This window comes from Nelusetta ayraudi, unplaced genomic scaffold (genome assembly GCF_046127955.1).
Source record: "Nelusetta ayraudi isolate G7.1 ecotype Tasmania unplaced genomic scaffold, CSIRO-AGI_Nayr_v1 ptg000022l, whole genome shotgun sequence".
NCBI lineage: Eukaryota > Metazoa > Chordata > Actinopteri > Tetraodontiformes > Monacanthidae > Nelusetta > Nelusetta ayraudi.
In genome coordinates, this window is record NW_027466072.1 from 324,601 (window position 1) to 342,717 (window position 18,117).

The 18,117-nt window shown below is 41.8% G+C and overlaps 3 protein-coding genes across 5 annotated transcripts; all 3 read left to right on the forward strand.

Annotated features, from left to right (window-relative positions):
• Positions 1–356: 356 nt before the first annotated feature.
• ltb4r (leukotriene B4 receptor) lies at positions 357–5,646 on the forward strand. 2 transcript variants are annotated; one of them, XM_076027914.1, is made up of 4 exons: positions 357–564; positions 1,733–2,278; positions 3,337–3,613; positions 4,628–5,646. In XM_076027914.1, coding segments are annotated over exons 1-4 (1,194 nt in total). In that variant the 5' UTR covers positions 357–562; the 3' UTR covers positions 4,997–5,646. The 2 variants fall into 2 exon arrangements, with proteins under 2 accessions (XP_075884029.1, XP_075884030.1); XM_076027915.1 differs by having other exon boundaries at positions 361–556.
• A 4,688-nt stretch (positions 5,647–10,334) lies between these two features.
• LOC142889278 (C-type mannose receptor 2-like) lies at positions 10,335–14,002 on the forward strand. 2 transcript variants are annotated; one of them, XM_076027910.1, is made up of 5 exons: positions 10,335–10,463; positions 10,711–10,798; positions 11,253–11,627; positions 11,799–12,098; positions 13,041–14,002. In XM_076027910.1, the coding sequence occupies exons 2-5, from the start codon at positions 10,765–10,767 to the stop codon at positions 13,409–13,411; spliced, it is 1,080 nt and encodes a 359-aa protein (XP_075884025.1). In that variant the 5' UTR covers positions 10,335–10,463; positions 10,711–10,764; the 3' UTR covers positions 13,412–14,002. The 2 variants fall into 2 exon arrangements, with proteins under 2 accessions (XP_075884025.1, XP_075884024.1); XM_076027909.1 differs by having other exon boundaries at positions 10,335–10,451.
• A 628-nt stretch (positions 14,003–14,630) lies between these two features.
• LOC142889245 (kelch-like protein 33) lies at positions 14,631–17,654 on the forward strand. Its single transcript, XM_076027872.1, has 4 exons — positions 14,631–15,564; positions 15,651–16,599; positions 16,706–16,876; positions 17,108–17,654. The coding sequence occupies exons 1-4, from the start codon at positions 14,748–14,750 to the stop codon at positions 17,625–17,627; spliced, it is 2,457 nt and encodes an 818-aa protein (XP_075883987.1). The 5' UTR covers positions 14,631–14,747; the 3' UTR covers positions 17,628–17,654.
• The last annotated feature ends 463 nt before the right edge of the window (positions 17,655–18,117 follow it).

The following is an 18,117-nucleotide window of genomic DNA, read 5'->3' on the forward strand; positions in this document are numbered from 1 at the left end:
GTTAGTAAAGACGTTGCTGTGATTGGACAGAGAAAAACCAAGAGGAAAAGGTAAAAGCACTACCGGTTGTGAATACAGGTCGACGGTGAAGAGTCAGTAGAAAACCCTTCAGTACGTTGCTAGAATTGCAGGTTGAATTATTATTTTCCCATTTCCAGCAAAGTTAATATGATTCCATACCACACCAGGCTACTGAGCTCTAGCTGTCTATCTGTGCTTCAGTGATCATTGATCTTTGTTTAAAATCACGAGAAGGAACTTTTTTGGTTCGTCTTTGTCTAATTGCTGAGTAGAAAAATGGAATTTGTCATTCTGTAAAATGTCAGTCAATTAGAATTATTATTCTGGCATCCAATGAGGTCAAGTTGGTTTCCTGCGGTCTTTCCCCTCACATGACCTTCTTACCCAATCAAGATGTGCATATCGACGGGTTTTGTCAGAGTTGAAAGAGGGAAGTCCCACTTTTCACAGAAGCGGGCGAGAAGACGAGAGACTCCAACCTTTGCGGACGAGTGGATTTAAAAAGCCAGAACTTTGAAAGAAAAGGCCATTAAAAGTAAGCATGTGGGTTTCGTATGATTGATTCTCAAGATACATCATCATGTTTTTTTTTTTCTGATTAATTTCTTTCAGTCAATCGATACAGGCATGTATAGTTTCAATTTAAATCTTAGAAATCACTGCGAAGAACATATCGACAATTTCTAAACTATATGTTGCTTTGTGACCCAAAGACTGAAAGACTGTTTGTGAGAATAGATGATCACATTTTCTTTTTCCTGTGTTCATAGTGTGCTGTCTTGGATTCCAAGTGTTCAAAAAAAAATCTTTCAAGCTACAATTAGAAATAAATCACTATTGTTGTTGTTGTTGTTGTTGTTGTTGTTGTTGTTGTTGTTGTTGTTGAAGAAGAAGGACTTCTAAAATACAGAACAAGGAAGCAAATTAAACATTTCTTTCTGATGTGTTTTCATGCACATCTTTCTGTTCAGCACAGCTAACACAGCTAATTTTCAATTTCTCTACTTTAAACATCCTTTCCACCATGAGCGACTTTCTGCCCTCGATACATGGATGGATAGAGAGATAGATAGATAGATAGACTTTGACTTTTAAATACACTTTATTTTACACATCCTGGCAAACAATGTTTACGTATTAAATGAAAAAAAAGAGATTATTCTTAGATGAAATGAATTTACAAAGTGTGATAAAAGCACATTTGGGTACTAAAAAAACCCCTACACTTTAAGAACTAAAAAGCCATTATTATCAACAGAACACAGAACATGATAGATATAGAGATAGATAGAGAGATAGATAGATATAGAGATAGATAGAGATAGAGAGATAGAGAGATAAGTACTTTATTTATCCCGAAGGAAATTCAGTTTTTCAGCTACATAATCAGTCATCAGCAATCATTTTATAAAAAGCACATAGAGAGTAAAAGAACAATGAAAATACAGAAGTAAATACAATGGTTAGGATAAAGGTTTGAGGTAAAACAGAAAAAGGAAAGAGAGTGACAGAGCCAGCGGTACAGAGGCTTAAAAAGTGAAATGCAGAATTGCAAGATGTAACGTGCAAAGTACATGGATGTGCAATATTCACCACAATTTCTTTCATTAAAATGGAAATGTGACGCAATTTCCCCACAGAATTGTCACACATTGTTGTTTCCCAACGCGCCATACGACACATCCTGTGATTGGCCTGTTTGTTCTTGTAGGAAAGGGAGTGCCGAGACCGGACAACACTTCCCCAGAAGCATCGCGATGGAGCCCAACACCACCACCTCCGCCACGTCCCTGGCCTCCCAGCAGCCCTCTGGCCCTCTGCCCATCAGCGTCTCCGCCCAAGTGGGCGTCGCCATCCTATCCCTGGCCTTCCTGCTGGGCTTCCCCGGCAACCTGTTTGTGGTTTGGTCCGTGCTCTGCCGGGTGAAGAAGCGCTCGGTCACCTGCTTGTTGGTGCTCAACGTGGCTCTGGCCGACGCCTTGGTGCTGCTCAGCGCTCCCTTCTTCATACGCTACCTGGTCGCCGGCCGGGGCTGGGAGTTTGGCACGGCCGCCTGCAAACTGGTGCACTACGTGTCCAACGTCAACATGTACGGCTCCATTTACTTGATCTGTCTGATGAGCTTGGACCGCTGGCTGGCCGTCACCAAGCCCTTCCTGTCCCAGAGACTGAGGACCAAGCGCTCTCTGCTGGTCCTCCTGCTGGGGGTCTGGACGCTGGCCTTCCTCCTGTCCATACCCATGCCTTTCTACCGCAGGTAGGAGCTCAAGTTTCTATGCATCGTCAACCACGACCAACAACAAATGCGTCTTTACTCGCTGCTCCATGGTGTGCTGGTCTTTTAAGAGGAAACAGTGGAAAGGTTTTGTAAGTAGCGGAAGTAGCGCTCACAACGTGAAGGTTGTGGGTTCGATTCTGGGCCTAGGATCTTTCTTTGTGGAGTTTGGATGTTCTCCATGTGTCTGCGTGGGTTCTCTTCATGTTCTCCAGCTTCCTCCCACCATCCAAAAACATGCATGCGAGGTGAATTGGAATAGGTGTGTGCGTGAGTGTGAATGGTTGTTTATCTCTATGTGGCCCTGTGATAAATTGGTGAGGTGTCCAGGGTGTCCAGCACACCCCCGTGACCCTGAGCTCAGGAAGTGGCGGGTATTGAAGATGCATGGATGGATGGATAGATGGATCCATCCATCCATCCGTCTTCTATCCATCTCCTTCCTGAGCTCAATGTCGCAGGGGTCTGCTGGAGCCTCTCCCACCAGCTGTGTGATAATTGATCCACACTTTGGTCACACAGAGAATACAAAGTACACAAAGACTAAATTGATTGATTATAATGAATAAATAAAAAAAAGTCAGAAAACCATTAGAGATGAATAAAGATTAGAGGCCATTCACCAGGCTGAAGGAATAGATCATTTGTTAACGTTTATAATTCAGAGAAATTACAGATTTTCTTTTTTCAACTTCAGTCTGCAGAACCCCCAAATGAAAGGTTGCTGGTCCGTTCATTTTTTTTTTAATTTTATTTTTCTAGTTTAACCATGTTTTATTTCCATATGAATGTGAGCAAAACAACCATGAAGTTGAATTCAAGTAAAAACACCTAAAACATTGGTTGAGTTTTTTGGAAAAAGTAAAGACCTTACAAGAGAGAAGGAAGTCGTTGGTTATGAATTCAACAGACTTGTTGTTATAGGTAAAATAGCAAAGAACACCTTTTTGTTGAGCAGGTATGAAGCACTAGGACAGTGAGGACAACGATCTCTCAGGTTGACACAAGTCATTCACATCTGTCCCTCTCTTCTCCACCAGTAATCTGAAAATAACGACCAAGTTGAACACCACTGTGACTGTGTGTATACCATACCACTGGAAAAGTGTGGCTCACCGGGTCTTCCAGTACCTCTTTGAGACCAGCATGGGCTGCCTGCTGCCTTTCTCGCTCATCAACACCTGCTACTCCACCATCCTCTGCCGCCTGAGGAGCGCTCGCTTCCAGCGCAGGGAGCAGGGCAGCCGCCTCATCCTCATGATCATCTGCGCCTTCGCAGCGTTCTGGCTCCCCTATCACATCGTCAACATCATAGAGGTGAGTTTGGATTCGTCACCATCAACTGAATAGAATGGAATAGAATAGATTGACTTTATTAAATCGCACATTGTTTTTTTTTTTGTTTTTTTTTCTTACATAATTACAGCATCAATATAGTGCAAAGAGAAGAAAATTCTATTAATTAGAAAGAAATAAAATAAAACATTTGCAGGGTAAGTAAGGAAAAAAAATCAAACAAGATATTTACATCTTAAGGACTATTTACAAGTGAGGCAACATTTAAGTGGCTCTCATGTTTTTTTCAAAAAGCTAATATACACACACCTATATATATATTTATATATAATTAATGTCACTAATGGTTACTAAAATGTCTTTTAGTCTAAAATTACATTTTTAAAAATGTTATTCGCAATTGTTTTTCTTTTTGCCAAGTTGAGCTGGTGTGTGTGTTTGTTATACAGACTGTCACAAATATTGTAAGGTTATTATAGGCCTCCTGTATTTTAATGTAATTTAGATCGGTTGGTATTTCGCACACTGCTGATATGTATATTCATACATGTGTGTAGTCTTTAATATGCGCGCAGACCAGGGGTGGGCCCACTTTTTGACTGCTGGGGCCACAGTCGGTTGTAAAATGTGCCGGGGGGGAGGGGGTAGCGGAGCAGCGACACCTCATGGGATGAAAAAATATATCATGGGATCTGGAGAAAACATGAAAGCTCTTAGAACCATCCAGAACCATCCAGAACCACCAGGACCACCAGGGTGTTTAGCTCTTAGAACCATCCAGAACCACCAGGACCACCAGGACCACCAGGGTGTTTAGCTCTTTATTGAAACGACTCTGAAAACACTGGAACATGGAGCAAATACAGCTTTATTATGACTTACTGACTATTAATAATATGATTTCTTCAAGTTGGGCGAGCCGGATTAAAAAGGCTTGACGGGGCCACATATGGCCCCCGGGCCGTAGTTTGCCCACCCCTGACAGAGCACATCACCCATGTGTGTTCACCCTCCTTCTTCCTCCGGTCGCTGCAGGTCGCCGGTCTGCTGCAGAACAAGGAGGAGGTGATCAAGGCGGCCCTGACGGCTCGGCCCAACGTCACGGCCTTTGCCTTCTTCAGCAGCGCCGTCAACCCCATCCTCTACGTGTTTGCCGGCAGCTCCCACATCCGCCAGGCCGGCCTCAGCTTCATGGGCAAGCTCTTCGAAGCCACCAACTCCGATGCCCGCAGCTCGACCACGCGCAGCGGCCGCTTCAGCAGCTCGTCCAAGGAGGAGAACACGGTGCTGCACACCCTGTCGGTCAAACTGGGGAGGCCGTTCAAAGGCAGGGACAAGGACGGCAGGAGCAACTCGGCAGGGAAGGAGCTCAAGACTCTGGCCACTGTCGGACCGTGCGATTAAGACTCAGCAAGACTTGTGGGTTTGTTTGTTTGTTTTGTTTTTTTTCATTCGCATTGATTGTGGTGTTGAAAGACTGTAAGAATCTGTAATATACACCACCAGTCAATAGTTTGGTCACGTACCTCTGATTGAATGATTTTTCTGTCAATTTCATGACTCTTTACATTGTAGGTTGTCAACTCCAGGCATCAAAACTATGAATGAATGAACACACATGGAATATGTGTTAAACAAACGAGTGTGAAACAACTCAAACGGGTGTCATATTTTAGATGATCTAGAATAGCCACCCTTCATATAAATTATATATAACAGAACATATTTGGGTATTTAACGCGACGTTCTTTTGCCACATGAATCCACATATCTTGCTCATGTACTTGATGTCTTCAGTGTGAGTCTACAGTGTAGAAAGCAGTCAAGATAGAGGAGAAACGGGTGTGGCCAAACTTTTAACTGGTCGTGTCTTAAGATATCAGCTGGACGGAGTCGCTGTGACTGTTGGGAAAAGTAACCCCATAATATAATAATTTAGTCATTTATTTCTTGGAAATAGGTTTTTCAAAACATTCCTCATGCCTGCATGTTGAATGGCAGCAGTTGACCTCTGGTACAATTTAAAAGTTTTCTGAAATAGAAAAAAAAAATAAGCCCTGAAATCTGTAATGTACCGTTGGGAATGAATGAAAACAAATAATTAGGTCTGAACTTTGTGAAATGCTAAGATAGTGTACATAGGAAGGAATGTGCCAGGGAAACGGCACCATTGCTACACCCGTGCTTGCAAGTTGCATTGTGCTTTATTTTGTTATTTAAGCAGAAGCTTTGATTTCCCCCCCAAAAAATGTGGATACAGTTTATATATGAATTTAGTTGTGTTTTTCAGCCTGTTTTTAACCCTCAAAGGTGTTTAACTTGTTTTTAAAGCTTTTGTACACACACTGCAGTTCTTGAATTGCCTGAGTCTACTTTCTTCTGAAGCAGCAGCAGCTCTGAGGAAAGAGCGGCCGTGCCCCAGAGGAAAGAAGACCTCCAGTCGTCGAGGGGTTGGCAGAGTGAACTCTGCTTCATCGCCCTCTCACTGTGTGCGTCATTGCTGTGCCATTGTTGTGTCGTGGTGTCCCTGGGCAAGACATTTTCTTTTTTTTTTTTTCTCATCTTGCTTCAAATGAATGTGAGTGGATGTCCGCTGTGGTCCGAGTGGTCGAACGGGTTTGCTTGAGATGAGGCAACCACAGTCCCGTCAGTCAAAAGGTTGGCCCAGCCCATGCTTTAGACGGTCATTCCGCATCAGTCCCATCCTTTAAAACCAGCGTGAGAATAAGAACGCTGAGTGAAAAACACAGATAGTCTCAGCGGTAATTGACTGTTTGTTTGTTTGTTTGTTTGTTTTTGCGACGACGTTGCGCCAGTGATCTCTGCCGCTTTCGTCGTCTCCTCAAAGGTCTTTGCCCTCATTACATGCTGGCACAAAAAAATACAGAATTGCAGCATCCGGCTCAGGGGAAGAGATTGCGATCTTGTAACCCGGGCTGCAATGTACCCTTGAATCGAGATCGTGAGATATGAACACGGGGGTTGGTTGGCTGCTTGTTGTGTGGCAAGAACGACGGACCTTTGTTTCAATTCCATTTCTCTCCATTCAAAAGGTGGAAACTCTGTCATGATCCAAAAGCTGTCAATGCGCGCATATATATTTATATATATATATATATATATATATATATATATATATATATATATATATATATATATATATATATATTTTTTTTACTTCTTATGTTGGTATGGATAATGTTCATATTTTTTTTTTTAATATTGTAATATTACAAAGTGGCCTTCTGTGTCGGGTAGCTGCTGAAACTATAAAAATGACAACGTGTGTTAATAATCACAACTGATTTATTGTTGTCAAGGCGCGTCAATCTAATATATTATGCACTGTTGGCAGTGAATTTACAGTAAATGACTGGCTACTAGTTGCATTGCTTTCAAAGCAAATTTCCTGTAAACACGTTAAAGTAAATGATGGGGAAACTACTTCCGCATACTGTAATTTCACAGCTCTCATGCCATGAAATGACTGTGATATGTCTGTGATATGTGGCTGTTATTTACTGTACTTTGTTACGACCGGCTCTCAAGCCGTAATATAGGTAATATAAACTAGATTATTATATCAGAAACAAGAATGCATGGAGTGTGAATGCATTCTGTGTCTGGTCAGTAATGCGTGTAGGTGTGTGGATGCAGTGGATCGTGTGAGTGCGTGTTGTCTGTGCGCAACAAAGAAAGCATAACGAGAACTCAAAAACAAAGCAGCTGCTGTGGTGGAAGCCAGGGGAGAGAGAGAGAGAGAGAGAGACAGAGAGAGCGAGAGAGAGAGAGAGAGAGGGAGAGGGAGACAGACAGAGAGACAGAGAGAGAGAGAGACGGAGAGAGACAGACAGAGGGAGACACAGAGGGAGAGAGACAGAGGGACAGATAGACAGACAGAGAGAGAGAGAGAGAGGGACAGATAGACAGACAGAGAGAGACACAGAGGGAGAGAGACAGAGGGACAGATAGACAGACAGAGAGAGAGAGAGAGAGGGACAGATAGAGAGAGAGAGAGAGAGAGAGACAGACAGACAGACAGACAGAGAGAGAGACAGAGAGATAGAGAGAGGGAGAGAGACAGAGGGACAGATAGACAGACAGACAGACAGAGAGAGAGACAGAGAGATAGAGAGAGGGAGAGAGAGAGAGGGGGGGGGAGACAGAGAGAGAGAGAGAGTGAGCTAGTGCTAAATAAGCTGTGCGCCGGCCAGTTGCACCTGTTTAGTCATCAGCACAGCAGACACACACAACCAGTACACAGCACTGTACAACAGGACAATACCCAAGGCCCCCATGGCTGTAACAACTTAACTGTAAAAAAATAAAAATAAAATAAAATTCACAGTAATTGCCTGCGTATTTGTACTGTTATTGTGAAAAGTAATGCAACTCATTACCCCTTCACTGTAAATTTACACTTTAAAAATGACTGCACAAATATTGTACATTTGATTTTTCAATTGTGATTTTACCACAAATACACAAACATACTTTCAATCTACACAACAAAATAAAAGGTACGCAAACAAAGACAGCATTCATTTTAATTTATTATTATTTTTTTTTTTAAAATCATGATGAATAGGACACATTTCTTGGTCCTGTGGTCTTGCGCAGGTTTTCTGCTGCACAAGCAGGGCAGTGGCCTTGTCAACCTGATGGCACGCCAGCGTTGTTGAATGGAGCTACTCACCACCACCACCGAACTCACCGAGGCTCGCTGTTACTAAGTAACAGCTTGTTGCATAAGACTGATGATGTACTTTTGTGGTGGGCACGGCCTCATTTGGCATAATTCTAGTGGCTGCTTATGTGGGCCGACAAAAGTGAGAATTAATGTCACTGACTTACGAGGAATCCTTTGTGCACGAGCACTGTTTAATTTGACGTGTGTTGTGGTTTTCATACCTTCATGCTGCCCCAGTTCTTCTTGTACCTTATTGTTGTCACGCAAAAGCACTTTGCCTTTTCCATGCGTACACCGGTGACATTACATTATGGTCAACAGAGGTTATTTAGAAAGGTTAAGGACTTCAGTTCAGTTCAGTTTCAGTTTATTTTACAAGTCCATTAAAATACGAATACAAACAACATTCGATCAAAGTGCGTTTGTAAGACTGGGACTCCCCAGAAGCGAACTACAGCTTATGAACAGGATGCTAGACACCATACATGACAACAAGCATAAATCACAAACCAATTCCCCCATCAGATACTAGCGCATGAACATACATACACGCATGCAAACACACACTAAAGAGAGAAGTTCTTCATTTCAAATCATCAACTGTTGTCAGTAGTTTCACAATGAGACATGATTTAATAACATCAGCGCCTGTGAGAAAACACTGGCACTATAAAAGTAAATTAAGAGAGAGAAAATAAATAAATAAATAAATAAAATAAAATAAAAATAAAATAAAAAATAAAGATTTGAACCGTGGGATAAAAGTAGCCAGACAATATAAAAAGTATAAAAAGCAATAAAAGCAATAAAAGGCATAAGAATAGTAAAATAAGAGAAATAAGATAAAATAAAAAAAACAAACAAAAAAAACAGTTAAGGAACAGAATAAATAAAATAGATCAAACAGGCAATAATTGTAAAAAAGAAAAAAAAAAGAATAAAAATCAAAAAACACATTTTTAAACCATTAAAATTGATGAGTGAATAGAAAGTGGTGAGAAAAAGAAGGTAGTGGGTTCGATTCCGGGCCTGGGACCTTTCTGTGTGAGTTTGCATGTTCTCCCTGTGTCTGCGTGGGTTCTCTCCGGGTTCTCCGGCTTCCTGTGACGTGACCAGACAAGGGACCCCAGCATTGCCAGCTGAGCTCCATGAGGGCTGAACAGGCCGAGTGCAGACCACCCACCAATGGAGACTGGTGTTGGATCCATGGGGAAGGTTTCCATTTCTTGCTGTCTTTTTTTTTGTCAAACGGTAAAACACCACTGATATGATAACAAGTGTGTTACAAATTCACACATCATAAATCCACTGTAGGCCAAAACAAACACAGATCACCTTCAAAACAATAAAGGAATGCAGGGAAACAGGGATGGCTGGATTTGAGGAAGGTCATTTGTTTTTCAGGAAAGATATTAAAATCAACGATGAGTCTCTTTGTGAAGGGAGGATTCAAAAATAATATGCAAAGCGTTAGCTGCTGTATCTGTGCCAAAAGCTTAGCGTTGCTTTCAATTAGCTGCATTTATTTGACTGCATTACTCCCAGTACAGGCCGAGGTATTGTGTTGGCGCCATTTCCTTGTGTCAGTCTAAATGTGATGACACTTCCTTTGGCTGACAGCGCTGGGTTTTTTTTTGAGACGCATTTGGGTTCGGAAGTCGCATTTTACTCAACATTAGTCTCAAACTGCGAGCAGTGAAACTTTTTTCCGCAGTTCAGTTTGCGACTGCCAGTCACTGTCTCCCAACGTGAAGCCGACGTCCAAACTCAAAGTCATGCACTGGCCAGCTTCACTTTGTGAGAAGAACTGTAAAAGACCCCCCACAACAACTTCAAAGAAACAAATTTAATAAGTTCCTTTCTAGATTATTACAAACTTTATCAGTCTGCATGCTTGACGTGCTCTCCTTTATTAAAAAAAACCAAACATAACACATGTTGTTCGTATTACTCTGATATGCCTGTTTTTGTTTTGTTTTTTAACAGTATTCAAAGACATGTATTCTACTTTACATTTTATGTCCCACAACAGTTTCACTGATAAAGGAAGATGTGAAAATCCTGATTTTCATATTCAAATGCGGTCTCTGGTGTTGTCACACAGAACAGCAAGAACATAATGTTATGAAGTGGGAGCTCAAGAGAGCAGGACAGGATCAAGCTCAGAAGGTAGAGTAACACGTTCATATGTATAAATATATATGTATATATATATATTGATGTATTGATATTTTTTTTTAAATATTGTAATATTACAAAGTGGCCTTCTGTGTCGGGTAGCTGCTGAAACTTACGTGTTAATAATCACAACTGCTTTATTGTATCCACTGAGTAAGTGGATAAGTGTTTCAAAAAGCTAAAACCAACCTGGGGGAAAATGTGTTGCTAAATATGGATAATATTGTCTTTTAATAAAGTCTTTTAATAGGGTTGGACATTTTTTTAACAACGTTATTCCGTGCAAGCCTGTTCAAACAAAAAGATGAAGTGGAGGTTGTTCCTGTCCATTCTGCTGGGTGAGTGGCTCTCTGTTACTAAAGTTACCTAATCTACAAATGTTTAAGTACTAAAGTTGCTGCATCATGCACATTGTCTGATCCAATCTGTTCTGGAATCTGGGATTGAATATCACAGAAACTGTGAAACCATATAGATAAAAAAAAAGAGAAAAAAAAGAAAAAGAAAAAAAGAATCGTGCTACTAAGATTTAGGCTTTGCAATAACTGTGTTGTGTTGGTTATGTACTGCGCTTTGGTGGACAAAGTAAAAATGGGCATTTCATTGAAGGTCATGAAAATGACGCAAAGATGTTTTTGTGTGAAAGCATTAGCACGGATAAATAATAAAATAACATAAAGATAATGTCATCATAATTGGTATCCTTGAAATTATAGAAATGTCTTTTATGTGTTTGTTTGTTTGTTTGTTTGCACCAATCATCATGACTAAAACTTTTGTTCCTGGTTTTAGGCCATTGTTCCGTCTTCACGTGCGACCTTCAGAAGTTTTTCTTCAGTGACACAGAGGTCACCTGGCATGATGCACAGGAACATTGTAGACAGCACTACAGTGACCTGCTAACAGTTTATGACATGGAAGACTTAAAAAAAATAGGTCAAGACTTTAGAAAAAAAGGAAAAGGTGCCTGGATCGGGCTGCAAAGCGTCTCAGTTGATGGGGACGGCTGGCAGTGGTCTCAGCCTGGAGTGAACAAGACGGATGCAAAATGGGCTAATGGAGAACCAAACAATAATAAAGGCAACATAGAGAACTGTGCCATCATCTCATCTGACGGCCTGCGCGATGTCGTCTGCAGCAAACGTTATACCTTTTTATGCTACAACGGTGAGGACTGTTATTGATGAGCACTCATTCTCTTCAATACTCACTAATTGCACACGCAATAGAATCAACCTGCACCAACTTTGATCATTATTTGTTCAGTTGTTTCGGGCCAGACAAGGTCATTTTGTTTCTTGTTCACCTCGTCTCAAAGCTTCTCTCCTGCCTCAACAGACACCACCAAGACAGTCCAGTTAGTGAACAAGAAGAAAAACTGGTGGGATGCCCGCGAATACTGCAGAAGACTTCACACTGACTTGGCCAGTGGAACTGATCAGCTTAACCAGGCACACAGAGAATATCGCTGGACCGGCTACTTCAGAGACATTTGGAGCTGGTCAGATGGGAGTGACTCTTTATTTAGAAACTGGGAATCAACTGTTGACGAAGAAAAGCGTTGCGCGTTGTTACTTGAGTCTGGAGAGTGGAAGCCTCAACCTTGTGATAAGAAAAAACCATTCATCTGCTACGAAGGTGTGTGTCTTCGTTGATTCTTCATCGCTATAGCCAAGTCGGTCACGGCATTGCGTCATTCCATTTAGTAGACTGCGGACACTGGCTGTATAGCCCACCAGGCTAATTTCACTGTGTACCTTTTGGTTATATTTGTGTTCATTGACTGAAGCACCTTACGACTGGATATCATTTTATTCGTGTTAAAACAAAATTCCGCTGGTTCGAAACATTCCTAAATTATGCCTCCTTTTCCAACTGCACTAAATCCCACCCCACCCCTATGTTCAGGTGTAAAAGCAGTTAGTGGTTACTCTCCAAAACCCCCTCCACTCTCTGGGAAACAGTGTATTTAGCTTCAGTTTTAGCAGCGTCTGACAACTGCTTGCTTTGCAGGATCCTCCTCATGTTAGGAGGGGGACAGAAACGAGGCAGCTGTGAGGCAGTTTCTCTAACCAACCCCTGAAGTATCAGTCGTATCAAGGCCCTCTTTGACTATAGAAAGGTCACTGATACAAATTTTAAAGAATTCAGATAGGCCGTCACGTTATCTTATGGTAGAGTGCAGTGTTTTTCAACCTTTTTTGAGCCATGGTACATTTTTCACATAAAAAAAAAAAAAAATCCACCACCGACCAAAAAAAAAGTATAAAATGACACTTTTTAGCGTAATAAGGACAAGATAGTCTCTGAATTCATTTAAACTAAACCTGGACCTGTTTAGATGCACACAAAGCTGATTTCCTGGAAGGAAAACAGGCTCACATTCCTTTTAAAGCAGAGTCACTCCATAATGGAACGTTATTATTATTATCATTATCATTATCATCATCATCAATAATAATAATAATAAAGACAAATTAAATTAAAGTGGATCATTTTTCACGGCACACCAGACATTGTCTCACTCCTGGTAGTTCAATCAACACACCCCAACTCACCGCCTGTATTTTTCCACAACAGATAACACAATTCTGGTCACAGAAAACAAGACCTGGGAGGAGTCTTTAACTTTCTGCAGAGAGGAACACAACGACCTGGTCTCCATCACAAGCGCTGAGAAACAGAAACGGATGGAAATTAAAGTCAAGAATGCTACATCTCCCTACGTCTGGCTGGGATTGCGATACACGTGTACACTGGAGTTCTGGTTCTGGGTCAGTGATGAGGCTGTGAATTATCATAACTGGGACAGTGATGGAGAGAAGAATGAGTGTGACATGTCTGGTGCCCTGGAGAGAGGAGGTCAGAAAAAGTGGAGAAGCCATTCTGACACTGAGCAGTTTAATTTCATATGCTCCAAGTCAGAGCAGTCTCCCAGCGGTCTCTCCTAATCATGCACACGGTGTCTCTCTTGGTTTATTGAGTGAAGACAAGACACCACGTGTACTCTGAAGTCACCTATAAAGTCAAATTGTTAATTGTGTGAGTGGAACTTAATTATCTCTCATAAAAATCTTTTCTGCTGACTCCTCAAAAGCATCGCTTTGAAGGTCTCATATTATACCACACGTTTGGCCTTCTGTCTGCAACCTTGAGAAAATGTACTCAGTTTACTTTCAAGCAGAGACTGATCTTTTGTTCGACCTTGGTTTGACCTTGGTAGAGAATTTGGAATCAACACCTGGCAGGGAGTTTTGTGAGGAACCTGGGAGAGATGTTTTGACAGAGTGATGAGTCACTACAGATAAAACTTGAAGTGAGGTGCGAGGGCTATAACTAAAAATTGGTATATTTGCAGTAAAACATGTCAGCTGTATTGAAGATGACCGTGGCAATTTATTTGAGCCTTTTATGTTTAATATTCATTCTCAAGCCTCTTTTTCAAAACTCGACAAGAACCTGGTGACTGTGCTGGTTTGGATAATGAAACTGTGTGCTGTGTTGTAGGAAACATACCATCCATTCATTTAATAAACATAAATCAATGCTATAATGTTTTGGGGGCTGTATATTTTTTTTTTTCATATTGACCACATGTAATTTGACTCTTGTTTGATGCCCTTTTCCCTCGTGTTCAACTTAGTGTTTCATCAACAGTTAGTCTTAATCATGGACATTTTAGTCAAATTTGGTGGTAATATAGAGTAAAGTCATTTTCATTATTTTCTGTTGCAATTTAAGAAAAAAAAACATATATACATATATACATATATATATATATATATATATATATATATATATATACATATATATATATATATATATATGTGTAGTTGGAGTACACTGAGCCAATAGTGCCATCTAGCAGCAGACAAGGCAAACTGAGATTATCTTGACGGAAATCCAAAAACGTTATTTTACTGAGTCTTCCTTTTAACAAGCTCAGTCTTTAAAAACCGATCATTATTGGAATCTGAGGTACGAGTGTTCATGTTAACAGTGCAGTATAGCAAAGCACAGAACACACAAGCCCAACTGCTTTTACATTCATGTTGTGCTAGTGTTCTGGTGAAACTAAATCCCTCTGACCCAATAACTTTAAATAGCTGCTCGTCAACTGGTCCAGTCATTTGGGCGAGGAAGATGTGTACAGTCAGAGAAAGGCAACAATGCCAACTGCAAGACTTGACGAGACAAGGCTGCAAGCTGGACGTGAGCATTCGCTGTAAACATCTGACCTGGACATTCATGGCCGCTTGAAGAAAGACCCAAGTTTAGCCCAAGAACATGGATCCATTGCACAAGCACTATCTTCCATCGGACTGGGAAGAGCAATGGAGAAGAGAGAAGGAGAGGCGGAAAAAATCTATTGAGGAAGGCGATGAAGAAAGGATGAAACGGGACCGCAACGAGCTGAGGAGGATTGTTGAGTACAACGATGCCCGGATGGGGCTGCCGAGCAGGGAGCGTAAAAGAGATATGAGTGGTATGAGTCAGGAGGGGTTTGGAGGTTGGGTAAGCGAGGAGGCATTGGGGAACGAAAGACGCGTTGTCACGTACCGCAGTGTTACCCAACCTAGCGATGTGTTCATGGCCTTGAAGACATTGCAGGAGTCGCGTGTTCTCACAGATCTTTGTCTCGTCGCCAGTAATAACCAAAGCATTGAAGCGCATGCACCTGTTTTGGCTTCTGTCAGTTCTTACATTCGAGAGAAGTTGAAAGATGAGGTCAATGACCGAGCCGACACTGACAGTGATCAACATGTGTGCGGGAAGACGCTGCGTCTCGGTCCTGAGGTGGAACACGCCGGGTTATTGGCAGTGGTGGAATTTGCTTACACCGGTGCTGCTGCGTCGTCTTTCAACAAAGACAGCGTTGATTGGACCAGAGCTGCAGCACAAACACTGGGGGTTTCTCGATTAGTCGAACTGTGCGACAGAGGTGTCGAGTGGTCGAGAAAGAAAGACTCACCTGCCCAGGAGGAAGAGGAAGAGATGCAGTCCCTTGAACAGATGAAGATTACCCTCCAGTCCATCAATCGACTGTGGGCTGACACAGTCAGATGTGATGTAACTTTGGATTTGGACGAGACGTCTTTCCATGGTAGACATTGTCTTATACTTAGAAATCACATTTAATCATTTCAACACTAGTTTGAACAGCTCTTTTTTTTTTTTTTATCTTTCCAGTTCACAAAGTTATCCTGGCTGCGAGCAGTGACTACTTCCGCGGTATGTTTACCTGTGGGATGAGGGAATCCAAGCAAAGCCATGTTGCCCTTCCTTTCCTGGTAGCTTCTGAGTTAGAAGCCCTGATTCGACACTCCTACAGTGGAGCTCTTCAGCTCAGCTGGGACTGTGTCTTTGAGGTCACTTGCTTGGCACTCCAGCTTCAGTTCCGCACTGCCCAGTCGCTCTGCCTCGACTTCATGAAGCAGGAGATGGATGCGGGTTCATGCCTGGACGTGGCATCGTTTGCTGAAGCCTATGGGATGTCAGAGCTCCTTGAGGAGGCAAATGACTACATTTTGAGAAATTTTTGGGACGTGTCGCACACAGTCAAGTTTCAGGACCTGCCGCCAGAGAAGCTACTTGACATTCTTCGTTGTGACGGTCTGTGTGTGCCCTCTGAGTTGGCTGTTTTTAGAGCCGTTTCCTCTTGGATTGAGGCGGATCCCCAACAGAGATTGGCTCAGGCTGGTGTGTTAATGACCGGAGTCCGTTTCCCCTTCATGACGTTTCGGGAGTTTAGGGAGGTCAGGGCAATTAACCTGCGAATGGAATGCTTGGGAAACAAGGATGTGAATCTCTATTCTTCAGCCCTACAAGAATTTGCATTCAGCGTACCCCAAACTCAGACCAAGCACCGCGTCCGCCATCCAAAAAATGTCATGATTCTGGTTGGGGGAGATCAATTAAACCCAGATACAAGTCAGCACGCAGCAAGCAGGGAGGTGTGGTTTGCAAACTCCCTTCGCAGTGGCACTGGACTGGTGAAGGAGGTGGAGTGGAGGAAGTTGAGTGAGATACCAGAAAACCCAAAGTTCAGGCACGGCATCGCAACACTGAAGGGGCTTCTCTACGTGGTTGGAGGTTGTTACTTCTACACCAAGAATGACATCATGAGATCTGCCTACAGGTTAACAACTCACACTATGGCTGCACACAAGTTTACTGTGTCCCTATCTAGTCTGTTGTCCAATGAGTTGATAGGTTGATCTGAGTGTACTTTTAATCCAACACAGTTACGACCCTGTCCTGAACGCTTGGAGGAAATTGGCTGATATGCTGGAGTTTCGAAGTTCCCTCTCGTTAGTTGCACACAGGGAGAATCTTTACGCCATTGGTGGAGACAAAGAAATTAATCTTAATATGAACAGCGTTGAGATGTACAATCCACGCACCAACAGATGGAGGTAAGTTTGTGAATGTCTGGGAATAAAAAAAAACTTTTGGAACCACAGCAGTCAGTTTTATGGCTACTAAACTAATGGCGACCATCACAGTTTTTTCCTTTTTCAGGTTAATTTAGAATTTCTAACACTTACTCTGTCCTATTGTTTTGAGATAAAAGAATGGAAGGAGGATATTATTAGAATCAAATTTTCAAAAGTCTATCTGGATTTTATTTGTTTTGTTGTTCACAGTTTTGTCCATCCACTACATCAAGCTCTCAGTGGCCATGCTGCCACTGCTATAGACAAAGGCATCTTAATCTCTGGCGGTTTCAACTGTAAGTTTGAATGTCTGTCCACCACATACCTGTATGACCCAGAGAAAGGAAGCACCCAGCTTGCAGAGATGGCCAAGGACCGAGCCCTGCATTGCATGGAGCTCCTGCGAGCTCGTCTTTACGTGGCTGGCGGTGTGTGCAACCTGAGGAAGTTTTACACTGACCAACAAACCTGCGAGGTTTATGATCCTGCGGCTGATTCCTGGGCTGCTTTCACCTCACTGTGTGTGCCCCATGTTGGTGCAGCCTCGGCAGTCTTGGAGGACAAGATCTACATACTGGGAGGATACTGCCAGGAGGATTACAGCGAGACTGGACTGGTCCATCGGTTTGATCCCAGCTTGCATCGCTGGGAGCAAATGGGCAAACTGCCTGGCGCTGTTACTGATTTACGAGCCTGCCTGATTCAACTGCCGCAACACTTAAGATTTTAAGAACTTCTAGATGATAAAAATGTTTGGTTTTTTTTAGAAGAAAGCTTATATATATATATATATATATATATATATATATATATATATATATATATATATATATATACATGTATATACTGTCTCTGTAATGTTTAATATGTATAAGATCTAATGTAAAAGGATACATATTTATATTTGATATGTATGTTGTGTGTATGTTCTTAATTATCCTGTGCATGCCACATTTGAGTCTTACTGGGTAACTTCAACTTAACTTAACTATTTATTAAAGGCAAATGGAATCAGATTAAACTGAATAGTGGTACAATAGCATCTTTTAAGATGTGTGAATCCCTGCTTTCTGACTGTTTGTGATGTTTCTTTTACCGGCTGTAACAACAGTTGGCACCACAACCTATTAGAGTAGATCCACACAATATTACTGAGCAAAATTACTATGCGTACTTGTACGCGCACATACTAATTGTATAAATCTGAGTGTTTCTTATTA